The following is an 18,783-nucleotide window of genomic DNA, read 5'->3' on the forward strand; positions in this document are numbered from 1 at the left end:
TAAATACAAACTTGGTGAACATTATCGGCGCCATCTTGCCACTTTCCAGGCCCATTCGTGCGCGTAAGCGGCAGCCATTTTGAGCACCATGGCCTCCCTGCCCCTCACTAATAGCCAGCGCGTCTCTCTCTCTCTTAACCTCGCAAGCATTCCCCCGCACGCTGACAACCCCCCCGCTCTCTCATGCCTTGGGTCATAAACCCCTCTCCAGCGCAGCTTCACCACGGAACCCCATCCTGTTCCCAGCGCGACACCTCCCTTCATTCCTTTCATGGCCTCAAACCCTTTTGATGCAAACCCCCTTTTCCTGTGTCCCCGTTTGTCTTCCTCGTTCCCAGGCTGCCACCTGACCCTGCGGATACTGTTTATTACCCCGTACAGTAGGAAGCTTCCCCTCCCCATCAAAAGACCCCCGAACCGATCAAAGCCCCCACCCCATGAGATCCGATCAACCCCACGCATTCCGTGAATCGGCGGAATGCCCTGCTGTGCGACCACCATCACCTGTTGTGACCGGGGTGGGGAATCCAACTGTAAATGTATGTGGGAACGGGTCTGGAGGGGAGATTCCGAGGATGCTCTTTCAAGTATTAAGATATTACGAGAATGTGTTATGTGCAATAAAGGTCGTAAACTCTAGTATAAGAGGCCCGGCCTCAGAGATGTGGTTAGAGCACCTCGTGACGATACTTGCTGTCTGAATTGATGTGTTCTCCTCCGGAGAGAATAAAATCCTCGTTTCCCGCCTTCCAGTCTCCAGCGCCTGCTTCTTCATTGATTAATATTGGTGGGTCATAGAGGCGATACCGCCGGGCAACATAAAAGGGTCTTTGGTTACCGGTTGTCTTTGGAACCCTTTTTAACAGCCTCTTAGTGCACACCTTGCTGCAAAAGTACCAAGCAAGCCACTGGATCTCTGGGTACATAGGGCGGTGGCATACCAAGGGTTAATCAGTAAATTACTAATGGCAGAAACCCATTCCAGCTGCCCCTATAACAAAACAGAGGGTCATCTGAATTGACAGCTTTGGGTAAAGGTAGTGTGGTGGATTATAAAACAAGATTATAAAAGAAAACCCTACACCAGAAAAGATCAGTTTGATGACCTGGGTAACTATTGTCAGAATGCAAGCTTGCCTTTGTAACTGAAGCGGAGAGGTTTGTGTGTAACTCGACCCTTTCAGTCTCTAGCTGACAGCACCTAATGGATATTATAAAGCTGTGTTGATGGCTTGAAATTTGCCAGTGCTATAAACTGTACTGTAAAGGATACAAAATAGTGTGTGATTGAGAGTGCCATACAGTTTGGAACAGAATTTCCACACTGAAATTACTTCTCCAAGAACTCAGGAAACATTAACCAAACTGGTCGAACATTCAGATTTCAGGAGCAGTTGGCTGGTTATGTGCATGGTGAATTCAGATAACTCTGGCCCAGTAGTTTTATAGCCTGGGGAGGGTGTGGGAAGTGAGTAGAGTGAAATAATTTATAACTGGGTCATGCAGGAGACGTTTTGTAGCTGCATAACAGGGATGGTAGAATTTCTCCCACCAGAACAGGTGACTGCAGCCAGCAGTACACTTCCACCTGTTTTGCAAGGTGTAGTAAGAGCCCACATGACCCTATATAAGGGCATCCCCTTTAACTTGGGTACAAACTAGGGCAGTACCACGTCTTCTAAATATTTTCTATACAAGTTGTTTTCCTCCCCATCACGCTGCACACCTGTATAACCTCCACCACAAGGATGGTCATGGGAAGGAGCGAGCCAACAATGTTGTGGATCTCCCTCTGCCCAGCCGCTCCCTCTAAAATGTTCATTGTCACAAGACAGGTTGTTTGTTCTGCTATTGATAAGAACGACCCCATTTGTTTGGGTTAGGTCAATATGCTTAATATTATCCCAAAAATAATATTAAAGTGCAGAAAACACCAATGTTCGATCACATTATCTGGAGGAGCACGGTCACTTCGCAGCCATGCCATTGTTATAGTAACCAAAGAGGTGAGACTTAATGGCAACCCCACCCCAGCCAATTTGGAAAGGTAGTGCAACAATGATTATTATAATAACCAGCTGTTATACTCTATCAGTTGAAAAGCTTCATTTACTACCTGCTCAAGGTCTCATCCACTAGTTCCCTCCTGTACCAATTTGGGATATTTCCAGGAAGGCTACAGTGACACTACTGCCCTAAACTATTGAGTGTGCACTAGGTGACAAGTTGGTACTGCCAGCCAAGTTGTGAGAAATAAATAGCATTGGTGCCCTCACAAAAGTAAAGAGCCATCTAAACCCACTCCTCACCTACATAATCTCCATACAGAGTGGAGATTTCAGGCTAGGCCACAGCATCATAACCATTTTTTTTATGGGCAGTGGGGCATTTGGATGGGTGGGCCAACACCCCACTGGGTTTGCAGCCTGCAATTAGGGAAGAATTTCTGCATATTTGGAAAAAATGTAGACCTCCCATTTGATGGTCTTAACTGAAGCTATGGGGGTTGGGTAAACTCACTAGACTGCACAGTTGAATATGCAGTCCGTGAGGTTCTGTCACATCGTTGTTGCTTTTGGTGTCCCAAACTACTACATCTCAAACTGCACATCACGGAAATAGTTAGGACAGCCAGATTATAGCTGAGGTTACTCTGTTACCTCAAGCCTCTCACCCCTAAACAAGACCAGAGTATTAAAACTATCAGGAGGAGGAAGGTATTCTAGAAGTGCTAAATCCCTAATACAAGACCCAGCCAGATTAAAAACAAGCATTTGCAATGCAATAGGTCTCACATTTATGCGAGTTTAGGCTATTGGCATTGTAAATGACAATGCCTTTTATTTAGGTTTTAAAAAATAAAAATAATAGGAATTGCCATTTACAATGCCAATAGCTTAAACTTGCGTAAATGCGAGACCTATTGCATTGCAAATGTTTGTTCTACTATGACACACCCCTGTCAGAGCCTGGACATAACTTACCTAAAGAACAGAAGCCCTTGGTGTGAGGTGAGAGAGACTGCCTCCCAGCACGAACCTAGCAGCAGCACGATGATGGATAGTGATTTGGCACAGCAGTTGCATAGTAATGCACTGCGAGGCCTATAGCAACTGCAGCATTTTCTCCACTTTGGTAATGTTTCTTCTTAGGGGATTAGTTGCAAGTACATCTGTGTGTATGTCAGCGTTTGTAATTACAGCATAGGCCCTGCGGCACCTCCAAAATAATCATGCTGGAATTCAGAAGGTGTAGAAGAATAAAGATGCCTTTAAATTTTGTTTATATCTAGTCACATTTGCTGCACGTTTAAAGACGGAGGTCATGTGTAAGGCTATGGCTCTGACAAATCGCTGCTTATTTTCTTAAAAGACAGTTTGGTATTTGTTTTCTTTTTCAAACTGAAAAGTTAAAGGATTTTCTTATGTGAACTCTGGATTAATCCTGCTTGAAACAATGAGCGGGAAAGCAGAGGCTGTAAAGTGCCATATTTTCCCTAACACAACAAAATTTAAATACATGTAATGAACGCCATTTTGTCAAAAAAATTAGAAAAGCTCAAGTGAAGCACATTTTATAATAATTGTGAAGTGCAATGGAAACACACATTTTAGTAAGATCAAAACAAGCACAAATTAAATATTCAGTGAAACCAGATTGTTCTTCATAAGTACCTAGAAACCTTGGAAATGTCACACACAGGCAATCTGTAAACTATGCAGCTATGACTCTCCTCTTGCGCCCCTGTGATGCCCTGGCAAGTTAAACCAAGATTGGGGATCATCCAATGATACGGAGGGACGCTCTCCTCTCATTTCCCCTCAATAACAGCTCTCCCTGGAGGGCTGGGTCATTCTGCACACACATATCCCACGCCTGCCCCTCGCATCACCTGACTGCTCTCCAGGCAGCAGCAGTTCGCTCGGTCTTCTAGTCTAGATCCCAACCTGAGTGAGGGTTCTTTGCCGCCCCCTCCAAAACACGACTAGGCCAATCATAACAAAAAAAATGAATAACTAGTCTGCCCCTCAAAATTGACAGCACGTTTTCACAGGCGGCGGCACCGCATTCACAAATTTTACCCACACACAGGCAAATAAAGCCTAAATTTGTGCAACCCGCCAGGGGAGTTATTTCCCCGCACTAATAAGAAAAACCTCACCCATTTGTGAGGGAAATGCCCCAATCTGAGAGTATTGTTCTAGGATTAATACCACAGTGATCCACTGTTTTACAAACATACTGTACCACCCAGGCTCTCTGTTTGTGAGCGTGCCAGTGGCGGCGCCTGCAGTCTTCGCCCGTTTCTTGGAAGCCTGTTCACAGACCGGAGTCTGTTCGTGCACCGGTCTGTACCACTTGGGGAGGCAACACAGCAACAATAAGGCTCGCTGGCGGCAGCGCTTCGCGCTGCAACGCCAGGCGAGCCCTAAAAAGGAAAAAACACAAAACCTGCACTTTTGCCGGAACCGCTCTAAAAATGTGGAACTCCCTACCACCCTCAACGAGAGCAATTAGCTGCTACAGGCTCTTTAGGAAGAAAGTTAAAGCCCGACTACTAGAAAACCAGATATCATAAGAGAACTGTGTATAACTGTTATTCATACTAGTTCATTTTGTATCTTGTTTTGTACCATGCTCTCTCATTTCTATGTACATTGTATCAGAAATATTTGCTGCTTACTGTAAAGCAATTTATTGTGGACGAGAGGCAACAGAAATTAGATCAAGTTATAAAAGCAAAATCAGATTGACGAAGTGAGTCTTGTGTTGGTATTCTTCTTTTATTTTCAGTCATGTTGTTGGTATGCACAGAAATAGAATCAGCCTGATTATATTTCTGTGCATACCAATAACACGACTGAAAAAAGAAGAAAACCAACACAAGACTCACTTCGTCAATCTTATTTTGCTTTTATAACTTGATCTAATTTATGTTGCCTCTCATCCACAATAAATTGCTATATGTTCCATGATCTACTGGCAGCAGGTCATTTGAGGTGGGCAATATACGATAATAATCCAGTGACTGGTCCTGGTGGTGCTGTCTGCTAGAACCCAGCTGCTTGCTCCTACAGGAATTTTACTGTAAAGCAATCCTCTACAGATCTTTGTACAGCACTCTGATACCTTGATGGTCATTGTTCACGCTATATGAAACACTATAATTAAATGCATAAATAAATAGATCCCACGAGCCATGGGGCTCAACAAATCTCACTTGGCATCACTCAAACTATATCTCTACACAGCAGCCAGCAAGCTCACTAATGCTTACAGATTTAAGCCGGACACCTGTCACAGCACTCCTGGGACGGCTTATCTTGAACACCAAGCTGCCTATCACCTACAGGCCAGTCCATCTTAAAACATCTGAATAGTTTCTTCAGATCTCTGTTAAAAAAAACATCCTAAGAAAGTCGTGCTCAACATTTTTTACACACATAAATTCAAGAAGACATTCACAATTAAATGCTGCTTCTTGGGTAATGTGCCTAAGAATGAAATGTTCATTCATTATGCAATAGAAGAGTCTGTTCGATTATAATATTTTTTCAAAACTGCCAAAACAGCGCCTCCTCTTATATGAGCACACCTCAAATACCACAACAGCAGTGTTGATCCTTCTACATCAACGATTTATGCAATACATCTTAGACTGTAACCTTGAAATCACGATCCCTTAACCACCTTAGCATTATGCAGTAAATTGTATATTTGCTGCATTAACTTCACGACCGTGTTTCTAATTGATTAATGCCTTTCAACCCGTGGGACTCAAATTGGCACTTTGTGCAATAAAACGAATGCTGTACAGTGTTCCAACACTCTTTCCACAATTCTGAAGATAATCTTTATTTAGCATGCAAGCAAAATTAAGGTGCAGAGAACTGAATCTGTGCCCACCAATACTGGTCACGGGAGAGTAGAACAGGAGATTATTTTATAGAAGGAGATATTACTGCTCTGGGCAATCCACCCTGTAGGCAGGTTGGATGGAGTTGTGGATGTGGGTTGTGGATGGGAAAATAGATTGTTCACTTAAAGGTGCATGCATTGCTAGTGTGGTATACACAAACACCGACAATGCCTTTCCCCCAAACCTATTGCACTTTTTAAACTATTCCAATTTATAAGGGTGGAATTTGTGTGTGAAGGTGCCAAAGTACTTCAATTTTCCAAGCAGTGTGGTACAAGGGATTTCTTCATATGGAAAAAAGTTTTTGATTTCAACAAATGAAAGTTGAGGTATGGGTATATTCAAATGTTCATTTTCTCTAAACCAACATTTACGGATTGCCTATATGTCTAACAATGAGCAGGCAGAGGGTTATGGAGAAAATGCATACCAAGAGAATTTATGAAAGTTGCATATGGACTTTGCGAATTGGGTGTAATGAGAAAACCTACTAAGAAGAGGCAGATTCTTACAACGGATTAGACTGTCATATAGGCACAAAAACCTGATTTATTCAATATGATGTTTAAGAGACTCAAAAGTGTCAAACACCTGAAGGTAGACAAGTTTAAACAGAACAAATATAAACAGCAAGAACATATTGCGCATCCTTAAAATCTAGACAGTGAATATGTAGTATTTGTTGTCTGCTTTACAATATTTAAAGTCAAGCCACCTAGATTATTCACCCTATTTGTTGTCTGCTTTACAATATTTCAAGTCAAGCCACCTAGACTATTCATATTATATGTAACTATTATACAAAGAGCACACGTCTACCATGCAGTTTATGACTTAAAGGTCGTTATTGTACTTACAGCCCTTTTTCTCTGTAAGCCGCAACGATGATCCTTTGCTTTCATTGTTGTTGACCTGTCCCAGATCGTAGTCATTCATGTCCGACATTGTTTAGGATTCACAGGTGCACAGGCTGTTTATATGGGCTCTATTCAGAAACACAGTTAAAAAAAAAAAGACAATATGTTTTCCTATTATCTTAGGTGCAAAGAAATATATTGGATGCCAGGAAACACAATTTAAGCCTTCATTCCAACTGAATTGTGATGCACACCGATCCTTTATTTTAAAGGTTTTATATAGCGCTGGCTGGACCCGGGGGTATCAGAGCGATTTACATGAGTGAGGATAGTACAGGAATAATACAGTTGTTCATAACGTAGAGATCACACAGGTCAGATTATAAAGAACAAGTAGCATAATATAAATTAGCATATGTCAAACCAAAAGAGAAATGAAACATAAATAAAATGGATACATGTAGTCGAATTATATACAGTAGCCTGAGATGGAGGGAGGCTAGGTGGGTGGAGGGAGGGGAGCCGTGAAGGGGGGGGGGGATAAGAGAAAAATAGACCAGGGAAGGGGCCATAGTGATTAACTGGAAGGAAGAGGGTAAGAAAGGGGGAAGGCAGGGAGGGAAAAGGAGCGGAAGGGAGAGAGTAGGAAACAGTGGGGAAAGGAAAGGATTATGGACCTCAATATTTCTTGAACAAGTGCAGTTTGAGGTCTTTTTTAAAGCTGATGTAGAAGGGGTTACAGCGCAGGTCTTTAGGGAGGGCATATCCGGAGAAAGAGCGAGATTGTGTGTTTTTTTTTGTCAGGAGTGGGACGAGGAGGAGAGCGCTGGTGCTTCTCAACGGTCGGGGCAACCTGCTTTGTTGAGTTTATCAGTGAGATACAGCTTGGCCTTTCCGTGAAGGGCTTTGTGCGTAATGCATGCCATCTTGTAGGTAGATCTGCCTTTGATGGGCAGCCATTTAAGGGCCTTAAGGGATGGGGAGGTATGGTCAAAGCGTTTGCAGTCTGTGATTAGCCTGGCCGCTAGGTTTAGAACAGATTTGACTGGGGCTAGGTGAACCTTTGGGGTTCCGGAGAGAAGACAAGAGATTGAACAACTGATTTAAAGTAGTCGACTGGGATGAAGGGTTTGATTTTTTTGAGATGGCATAGAGTAAAGAGAGCTCCTTTGGCCAAGTTTTTTATGTGAGCCTGGTGGGTTAGGCTTTTGTCAATGGTGATGCCAAGTGATTTTACTTAGTTTGACAAGATGAGCAGACAGTTGAGGGCATTAAAGGTCACATTTTTCAAGTCCTTTGGACAGTGATGGGGTGGAGATTATTAAGGTCTTTGGGGTCAGCATTGCGATTTTTAAGAATGGGAGAGATTTGTCTGAGTTGGAGGGAGGGCGGTACACATCCTGAGGTAAGGGAGGAGTTGATGATAGAGGTCCAATAAGGAGCAATGATGTACTTAAGCTCCAGGACAAGGTTAGCAGGGAGAGGGTCTTTGGTGTGTGAGGATGGTTTACGTTTAGAGATGTTACAGACTTCAAGCTCCGTTACAGGGTGGAAATTATGCCGGAGGCACTGTTCTTAGGATGTGAGTTAGAAAGGCTGGCAGCCGGAGGGGTAGTGGCAGGAAGGAGGAGTTGGGGGAGGGGGGCTAGGTAATAGGGAGAGAGTTCGAGAAGTAGAGTCAGCGATAGATAGGGGATAAGGAGAGATCTGAGATGCAAGGAAGGATTGGCCTAATAAGGCTATTTTTTTCGGAGAAGAAGTTAGCAATTTCTTAGCATCTGTCAGTTGTGGCCATCCGGGTTGGAGGGGCAGAAGAAGTTTGGTTTTGAACTATGTTGAACAGATCTCTGGGTCTATGTTTCGCACGACCGAGTTGTGTACGGAAGAAAGAAGCCTTTTCCAAGAAAATGTGTTTCTTGTACATGGCTCTAGCGCACCTGAGGAGAGCAAGATGGGCGGGGGGAGGGTATGGTCTCCATGTTCTTTCTGTAAGTCTAAGTACACGTCTTTCGTCATTGAGGTTGGAATTGAACCACAATTTTGATGGAATGTTTCTTAGGGTTTAAAGTTTGGACGGGGCAATTTGGTCTAAGACATCGATGACCGTTTTATTAAAATGCTTGTGAGTTTGTTAGCATTTAGGAAGAGAGGGGTGAGAAGAAGTGTTTTGAGTTTAGACCCAAGTTCACAAGGGGGAATGCGATTAAGATTTCTAGTCCATATTGTGGCTTTAATGTTATTGGTGGGGGGGTGGAGCTGAGGTGGCGATAGAGAACAAAATGAAGTGATGGTCAGAACAGTCGATGGGGATGATGTTGGAGAGGGAAGCCAAGTCGTTGTTGGCAATGTTGGCCTCAAAAGCGGCCCCCCCGGAGTGGGAGGGAGAATGGCAGAGTTGTTTGAGTTCACCGATCTCAAGAAGATTGGTGGGGAGATTGACTGAGGGGGTCATCAGTCACATTCCAGTGGAGACTGAAATCTCCAAGGAAGAGACTTTTTGAGTTAGAGATAGACAATTGAGTAAGAAGTTCAGATAGTTCCTCAACTAAGGGAAGTGGGTCACCAGGAATGTGGTAGATATTATGCAGTCGAATCGGGGGAGAACCCTTGAGACTTAAGTTAGTCTTCAAGGTATTCAAAGGTTTTGCCGTTGGGATTCGTTAATCCACCCCCTATTCTCCCAGGTCGGTCTTTTCCGATGATAGCGTAACCCGGGGGGGGGGGGAGTGAGAAACCACGGGGGGAGGGGGAGTGAGTAACAGGAGGGGGAGTGAGTAACCGGTGGGGGGGGGGGGTAAGTCAGGGCTAAAAGTAGAGAGGTCATTGAGCCAGGTTTCTGTGAGGAAGGCGATGTTGATAGCTTCGCTTGATATTTCGATTGCATGTTGGATGGCCGAACGGCAGTTCACGAGCATGCAGTCGAGGGGTTTAGGGAAGTCTTTGTGGGGAGAGCGTGAATGGATGGTGGTACATTGGGGTGAAGGTCTGGAGGAGAAGGGAGAAGAGGGGAATCTGCTGGTCCCCACAATAATGGGAATGTTGGAGTGTGGGGGGAGGAACGTTAATCGAGGAATTAGGGAGGTAGGAGTTGCAGAGGTCATGGATGTCGGAAGAGATGACTCTATGCACGGTGGGGTCTATGGGTATGGCAGCCAAGGGGTGTAGTGTTCCCCGGATTAGGATTAGAGAAGCATTGTGAGCCAGGGACGACTGAGTTAGAGCGGTTAAAGATGGACTTGGAGTAGAGGGAGTTAAAATCTTCTCTCAGCCATGTGAGTTCAGTCGTCAATGTTGAGAGGTTGCGTTCAATGAGGGACAGACTCTGGATTAAAGGAATAGGGGTTTTAGATTTGGCTGTCTGACGCTCAGCGGGACGGCACTGTGGAAGGCAGGACGCTCAACAGAAACTACTCCACCCCTCCCATCTAAATGCAGCCAGCTAACACCAGGCTCTGGAGACAGCCCAGACCCTGTCACTTTTCCCAGACATCTGACTACACATCTTCAGCAGCACACAGCAAGGTTTGGGTAAGAAAATAGTCACTTTCTAAAAGTGCTATTTCCAAGCTCAGAGTCTAAAAATCATTCCTCTAAAAGAATGCATTACGAACTCCTGAGTTCAGGGACACTCGTCTGGAATCTCTACCATTTTCCCTGGGTCAGATACAAATATAAGATGTCATATTTATCAGAAGGAGCACTTGCACTGTGGCACTGATCAGCAGTGGCACAGTGCTCTGAGAAAAATGGAAAGGGAGACCCACGCCAAGGATGCTAGGTCTAACACGTGTCCCCCCCAGCTGAAAGGTGGAGAGAGCTACCCATCCCTTTGGGAGTGCTCTTCACTACAGCAGAAAAATCTGGACAGACCGTCAGCGTTGGCGTGGTCTGTGCCAGGGCGGTGTTCCACCGTGAAGTCCATCCCCTGTAGGGAAATGGACCACCTCAAGAGTTTTAGATTCTCACCCCTCATCTGCATTAACCATTCGAGGGGCCTTTGGTCTGTCTGAACCCGGAAGTGAGTCCCAAACAAGTATGGTCTCAGCGTCTTTAGTGCCCAGACGACAGCAAAGGCCTCACGCTCAATGGTACTCCACCTTTTTTCCCGGGGTAGTAACCTCCTGCTAATGAAGGCTACAGGTTGGTCTAGGCCCTCCTCATTCAGCTGTGATAGAACAGCCCTGTGCCATGCTCTGAAGCGTCCGTCTAGACAATAAATTCCTTTGAGAAGTCAGGTGCCCGAAGTACTGGTGCTGTGCACATGGCAGTCTTCAAGGTATCAAAAGCTTTCTGACAGGTGTCCGTCCAAATCACACTCTTGGGTTGTTTCTTGGAGGCCAGTTCTGTCAAGGGCCCTACAATGCTGCCATGCCCCTTGACAAATCTCCTATAATAGCCAGTAAAACCTGGGAAGGCCGTGACCTCTGTCTGGGTCTTGGGAGGTTCCCAAGCTAGGATGGCATCAATCTTGGGTTGGAGGGGCGCTACTTGGCCGCTCCCTACCTGGTGCCCCAAGTACACCACTGAACCCTGCCCAATCTGGCACTTACTGGCCTTGATTGTGAGGCCTGCTCTGCGCAGTGGTTGCAATTTTAAATTCCTTACAAAAATTCTTCAGCTCCTTACGGGAGTAATTTTCCAATTGTTCTTCCTCAAAGGTACAGCTTTCGACTGGCCCTGTAAGACTCATAGTTGCCGTTGTGATGGTACTCTCTCGAATTAGCTTCCAGAGTAGTCAACAAAAAAAACTTAAATCCCAAAAACTAAGTGGTTACGTTATGGCCTGCACTCGCTAGGTAGTAGGTCAGTAAATCACTGTACATAAACCATAAATGCAAGTTTGTATGCCTTCGCTGCCACCAGTGTTAGATTTGGCTGTCTCTGGTTGGCAGATGTAGTTACTTCTGACCAAGCAGGGACCCACCTCCTCTAGTTAGGGTAAAAGGTTACCCCCTTACTAGCATTGCCAAGCGATTAGACTTATCTTCGAAGACGGGTATAACGCATTTATGACCATGTACAGTAATATCTTGGCACTCTACAAATGGACACCACACCAGTTGTATGTGAAAATATAGCGTTCTTTATATAATCTTTATCATCAGGCCAATAACAGTAAAAAAGAATCCACAATAAGTTAAAAGAAAAGGTGATAGTAAGTGCGCTGCAACGAGACTCAGTTCAGTTCGGTTTCGAGTGGCTGGTGCAACTCGGATTCTCACAGTCGACAGGGGGGTAATGTGGAATCAGCGGGTACGATGCATAGGATAGAACGAGTCGGTTCAGGGGAATCGCGATGAGAAGCTGCTTGACTTTAGATGTTGGTAAGAGGCGTACGAGCCGCGCTGAAATACTGCTGGGCTGTAGATGTTGGTACGAAGCGTACTTGATGTTCGGCTCGAGGCGTATGAGCCGCGCTGAAATACTGCTGAGCTGTAGATGTTGGTACGAGGCGTACGAGCCGCGCTGAAATACTGCTGGGCTGTAGATGTTGGTACGAGGCGTACTTGATGTTCGGCTTAGGCGTACGAGCCGCGTTGAAATACTGCTGGGCTGTAGAGGTGCAATGCGATGCGTATAGGAGGTGCGGTTCGTAGGGTGTGAGCCGCGACGAAGCCAGCAGGGCTCGTCAGATGCAATGTAATGCGTACAGGAGGTATGGTTCGTAGGGTGCGAGCCACGACGAAGCCAGCAGGGCTCGTCAGATGCGATGCAATGCGTACAGAAGGTACGGTTCGTAGGGGGCGAGCCGCGACGAAGTTAGCAGGGCTCGTCAGATGCGATGCAATGCGTACAGAAGGTAGAGTTTGTAGGGGCGAGCCGCGAAGAAGTCAGCAGGGCTCATCAGATGCGATGCAATGCGTACAGTAGGTACGGTTCGTAGCGGGCGAGCCACGATGAAGTCAGCAGGGCTCGTCAGATGCGATGCAATGCGTACAGGAGGTACGGTTCGTAGGGTGCAAGCCGCGACGAAGTCAGCAGGGCTCGTCAGATGAGATACAGTCTCAATACTCCACATGCGTACAGGAGGTACGGTTCGTAGGGTGCGAGCAGCGACGAAGTCAGCATGGCTCGTCAGATGCGATGCAATGCGTACAGGAGGTACGGTCCGTAGGATGTGAGCCTCTTCGAGGTCAGCAGGGCTCTTCTTAGTCCAAAGCAATCTAATTAACTACAGCCAAAAAGGCCCCTAGTTATAGGGCAAAAGGGGTCTTTGAAGTTGTTTGATCCGGCAGGGAGTTCCCCGGTACCCAGGTCCTTGTTGTGGGTGTTTCCTGCCAGATGACCCCTCTTTCCTTTGAAGGAGGGAGGCAGGGTTGTCAGACGCTCAGCGGGAAGTGGGGCCAACACTGTGGAAGGCAGGACGCTCAACAGAAACTACTCCACCCCTCCCATCTAAATGCAGCCAGCTAACACCAGGCTCTGGAGACAGCCCAGATCCTGTCACTCTTCCCAGGCATCTGACTACACATCTTCAGCAGCACACAGCAAGGTTTGGGTAAGAAAATAGTCACTTTCTAAAAGTGCTATTTCCAAGCTCAGAGTCTAAAAATCATTCCCCATAAAGAATGCATTACGAACTCCTGAGTTCAGGGACACTCGTCTGGAATCTCTACCATTTTCCCTGGGTCAGATACGAATATAAGATGTCATATTTATCAGAAGGAGCACTTGCCCTGATCAGCAGTGGCACAGTGCTCAGAGCATCTTGTCCAGCACAAAAATAGGTCATACACGTAGGAGGCATAATGAAAATGGAAAGGGAGACCCACGCCAAGGATGCCAGGGCTAACAAGGGGAGAACACGGCTGGGAAATGGGTTCATTGTTGGTCGGGGGAGAAAATCTGGTGTGAGGAGATGGAGACAGTTCGGGCAGGGGGATAAGAGGAGTGCACAGGTTGTAGGATGCATTGAGGTCATTCCTAGAATCAGGAGATGTTGTTTGAGATGATCAGAGGCCGTGAAGGGGGTGGGTGTGGACGACAGCGGGTGTAGAGGGAGGACTCCAGTTCTGAGAGGGTGAGAAAGGGGTCGGGCCGATGGGGGAAATTTGGGGGTTCTAGGGAGGGGGGTAAGGCAGTAGGAATGTGGTCTGGGGAAGCATAAGGGGTTGGAGGAAGAAACTAAAAACCTGCCTCTTTACTTGGTGATGGGTTTTTTCTCTACTCCTTCTTACACTCTCTCCACAGCGCGGGGACACGCCGGGAGGCGTCACCAGGCGCTCTACAAGCTCCTTTAAATTAAATTAAATTAAAGGGAGACGGTCATTGGAGAACGAGTGAGTTTGGGAGATGGATGGTGTTCTTTGGAACCGGGGGGGGGGGAGGAAGGGTCTCAGGGGGACTGAGTGATTGGAAGTAGAGAATTGGGGGACAGCTTTAGCAGTGGAGACATCTAGGGGAGGCAGGATTAGAGGCGATGGAGAGAGCCAAAGGGAGTTGAGGGGTTGGGTAGAAGGGGGGTCATTAACTCTACCCTTGCCCCCGCACAAATCATACTTGCTTACTTCTGTCAGGAGTGCACAGCATCTGCAATAGTTAGGCTCTGAAAATGTTGCTCTTACTGCGTGCTTGATAAACAAACAAGTATCTGGTGGTTTGACTTGAAAAAGAGAAGTTACTATTTTCCCTTGATTGCAAAATCTGTTTTTCTGTGTAATATTAGTAAAATTTGCATTTTCAAAGTATTAATTTGCTTAAATTGTTTTTTGGGGCCCAAGTGTTAAGGTGTTGTGTGAGCTTTCCTGGATGTAAATGTTTATAAAAGTGTTTTGCAACAGAAAACCATTTTGCTATGTGCTCTTTGTTGCTTCCTCAACGTTGTCTAATGTTGTTAAAAATTACATTGTGAAGAAGGGTTTCTGGCACAGTGGAATGGCCACTTGGCTGGCTATGCGCCAGACTGACTAGCCCATGAGAAATTGCATACATTTTACAAGGGGCCACAAAGTTTTGTTCATGATGTGACTGAGGGCTGCATTGATGCTAGTACTGTGGCAGTCATGAAGGGGGTGAGGTTGCTGCAGTATGGTTGGTGTAGGGGAAGCAAAGCATATACTTCTAGTGAATGAAGTGCCTAATGTGAAACCAGAAAACCTGGAATTAATCTGGACTTCCCCAAATTGTGTGATCCCAGGCCATTGTTTTATTTCACTATCCTTCCTTTCTGTTTATTATTGCATATAAGAGAATCTCAAAATGCAAGACTTCAGGATCCTCGCTGTGCAAAGCCTTCTGTGTTCGATTTGATAAACTATAACGTTGTTCATTTATAATAGACACCCAGGCCACTCAAAGAGTGCATGTAACGAACTTGCCTCTTAGTTCACTATTGGCACTGTTTTCGGGTGGGGAGAATGGATGTTTCTGAGTTTATGTTTGACAGCTATCACTTTTAAAAGAAAATACTTCTCAATGCACTAATATAAATTGGATGTACTAAAGTGAAATAGTTCTGCATGTTAATGGAATACACTTTTTGATTTTTGAAGACACTGTATCATAATTTTACACTTTTGCTTCAAGATGTCTTTAAAAATGAAGGTGTTCCTAAAGTTAAGCAGAGCAGGATAACCTACTTCCTTTCTGTAACTTCAATTAAGGTTTAAATAAAGGCTTGCCTGTTTATTTTACATCTTTTTAATAATAGTGCTGAGGGAAAACAGCAATCCAGTGCTGTTGTTGACCAGGCAGCCACAAGTAAAAGGTCAGAAGGGCCGCATGCGGCCCCCAAGTTGTACTTGGAGTATCACTGGTCTAGCCTGACCCATCTGAGCATGTTGTGACAACGTAGTAGATTTTGGTCCACAATTCCCAGGGCTTCATATACCCAGGTGTCAGTGGTTTAGGACATCAGAGGTAAAAAAAAAAAAGGGGGTGACTGTCTTAAGCGACACCCCTCTTTTGGCCTGTTAGGTCCTGGGTAGGCATGGGCAGGAACTTCTGTTCTTGTGAAGGCAAATCACACCACTCTGCGCAAAGATCTACCATCTTCAAGACCTATAGGACATAAACGCAATGTTCCACGTAGAAAAATCCTGAAACTGTACAACTTTTTAACAATCATAAATATGATAGATATTTTTATAGACCAACAGTTCTCACTCCTATATGCACCCTAACAAGTAAAGTCAAAAATCTGCCTGCCACTACCAACAAGCCTCAACTGCCCTTTTTGTCCCGACTCGTGTCCTTTCACTCTACTCCCTCACTGTCCTTTCACTTACCCTACCACACTCCTCCTAAAGACACTGCTATATGTCACCTCAGCCAAGTATGTCTATCCAACAATTCAGTACTGCTCAAGTAAACACCACAGATCATCTACCTTTGTATTTCTGTCCAATTGGACTATACATTATGGTATCTCCTAAAGGCTGAGCAATGTCGCAAGGGTAAACATTCTGTCATTATTGGGTTGGCTCATTTTGCATTTTCTGGTCGCTTGGAGTGTGTTGCTTCTAGGATGACTGCATATAATATTGCACTGGTACCACTATTGCCACAACATAGCTATATGCTTACATGACCGCTCACACGATCACTACTCACCCCAACCACCTAAATTACCAAATACATGAACTTCTTATGGACATATGGTATGACAGATTGCATGAGAGTTTGTGTCAGTTTTATATAACACACTACATGGTAAATTCAATAGCAAACTACTAACAAGCTTTGTTGCAACTGTGTGATAAAAATCATGGCAAACAGTAACAACCTGTATGACAAATGTCTTTAATGTTGTTAATTGTTCCAGGGAGTAGCATGTTATTCACTTGTAAACGGCAATACCGCCTCTACAATGGTATTGAGGGCTATGTAAATACCAATATAATACACGATAAAAAGTTCCTAATAGCGGTAAAGTATCCCATATAACTCAAAACACATAACTTTAGCCTTCATATTTAGGGAACTGCATAAAATGTGCACGAAATAAATAACAAAAATGCATAACGCACCGTAACCCTTATGCAGGACTAACTCACTAACACTTGGCTCCCATGGAGTTGCATGCTACCCCTTCACAAAGTGGTTAAGTGACTCATCAGGGGTAGTAAGCACCACATAAATACCCATAGACCCCCTTGTCTGCAGCCTGATTATCTTTTTATAAAGCTCTAATTAAGACCCTCTCACATACCCTGCTGGCCAGCTAAATATCCAATACACCATATAAACACTCCTCCCTATGCACCACACAATCTGAAAGGACATCCACCAGTCCCTATCCCCGGTCTATAACAGTTCATCACCGACGTCCCACGTGATCTACAGCCACAACCTCAATCCTCTCCCTAGAGACCATATGGACATGTCCTCTCTGCACCCATGCAAAAAGTATAGATTAGTCCCCTCTGCCTCCCACCCACACTCCTTAGACTCAGGCATCCAAACCTGCTGACAGGTGTTTAAAGTCACACTATAAACATGTACTCTACGTCTTGCCTAAAACATCCTATAAGCATGTCATTCATGACACTGCGAATCACCCTATGAACACGTTTTCTTTTTCCACATAGCTCAAGAACAGTCTCAATACTCCACACGTTCTCCCCAAAACACAGGTAATCAATGTCCCTCACGCTGCCGCAACAAATGTCCAGAATCAAGCTGTTCACGTAACATGGGTAGGACATCTCTACCCTACAGCCTCCCCACACCTGTTATACGCTGCTCTTTCCACCCCCGTACAAGACCTAGAGACAGGATCACCCGGAACACTACAGGTAAACCAAACTGCAAAGACCGGCTTTTTTAACCTAATCAACCATGCGACAGACAGGTCCTTTTTATCACCGCATACACTTATGGAAAGTTCATCTGAGCTCACAAGAGCCAAACCTGTTCCACGGCACACAACCTATAAACATATACTTGCCCCAACACACCTGTCGCACATCATGCAGCCCGAACATCCCTTGAGTCCCTCTCTACACATAAGCAATTGTCACTTGCCTGTCTCGCCCGCACAATCATTTGCATAGGTACTATTCCCCCAAATGACAAAGCCAGCTCCTTCCTGATCCACGGCAAACAAACTGTATAATTGTCCTCCGAGCCCTAGGTGCATCCTTTATTACATCTAATCCATTAAGAATACCACGCGACCCCCTGACAAGTCAAAGCTCCATCCCGCATTCACTAGCGATATAGCTCCTTTTTCTTGCCTTAACCGGTTGCTCCTTTCCTCCCAGCTCCTGTGCCTTTCCTTGTTTCCCGTTCCTGACCGCTCACCTTCAGCTCCTCTTCTGCTGTCACTCAGTAGTCCGCTAGCGGGTCCTGTAACTATGGAACCCAGCACCGGAAATGACGAACACCACTCCCACGGCGAGCCCCCTCATGTGATGTTTCGCAAGACTGAACGACCTTCAAGATAGACAAAGAAAGAGGACAGCTACTGCAGCGTTATTTTCTTCGGGCACATGTCAGCCATCTTAAACGAAACTATTTACTCTTATTTACTGTTTAGAAGTTTGAAACATACAGAACACATACTTGAGAGACTAACATTTATATGTGAAATGTTGAAATGTATAAGTAGTAAACGTTTTTAAACAAAAGTAAAGATGAATAATCCGTGTATGCCATACACAGCCTATTAGGAAGGTAAAGGTATGGCTAGGTGGCAGCCCTTCCTAGGTAAATACTGATGTGCTGCTTCAGTCCAGGTTTTCTCATTGAGTTTTGGGACTTGTAGTCTTGTGTTCCATTACAAACAGGACTTACAAGTTCCAGAATTCAAAGAAAAAAAACCTGTGTCCTTGCATAACGTAACTGGTGCTCATGTAAAGCGCTCCAATACCTACTGGTCAAGTTTGCGCTATTAAAAAAAACAAAAAACTTGCCCTAAAGAAAGTGGGCAGTTATTTCTTATTTGCAGTTTTTTGTATAGACCGAACTTGACCCCTAGGTATTGGAGCGGTTAACATGAGGGCCAATTACATTACACAGGGACACATTCATTAGGTCTCAGCTAGACAGCGCCTGCATTGTTTT

General features: G+C 45.0%; 1 protein-coding gene across 1 annotated transcript in view; it reads right to left on the reverse strand.

Moving 5' to 3' along the window:
* LOC147712728 (6-phosphofructo-2-kinase/fructose-2,6-bisphosphatase 2-like) overlaps positions 1 to 18,120 on the reverse strand; it is a 235,129-nt gene extending 217,009 nt beyond the window's left edge. The window contains exons 1-2 of the mRNA XM_086919698.1: positions 18,022 to 18,120; positions 6,778 to 6,905 (exon numbers count right to left, since the gene is read on the reverse strand). Coding sequence (XP_086775824.1) covers positions 6,778 to 6,865 — 88 coding nt within the window. The 5' untranslated portion in view covers positions 6,866 to 6,905; positions 18,022 to 18,120. The remainder of the gene's footprint in view (positions 1 to 6,777; positions 6,906 to 18,021) is intronic.
* Positions 18,121 to 18,783: the final 663 nt, after the last annotated feature.

The sequence above is a fragment of the Lissotriton vulgaris genome, chromosome 5 (assembly GCF_964263255.1).
Source record: "Lissotriton vulgaris chromosome 5, aLisVul1.2, whole genome shotgun sequence".
Lineage (NCBI taxonomy): Eukaryota > Metazoa > Chordata > Amphibia > Caudata > Salamandridae > Lissotriton > Lissotriton vulgaris.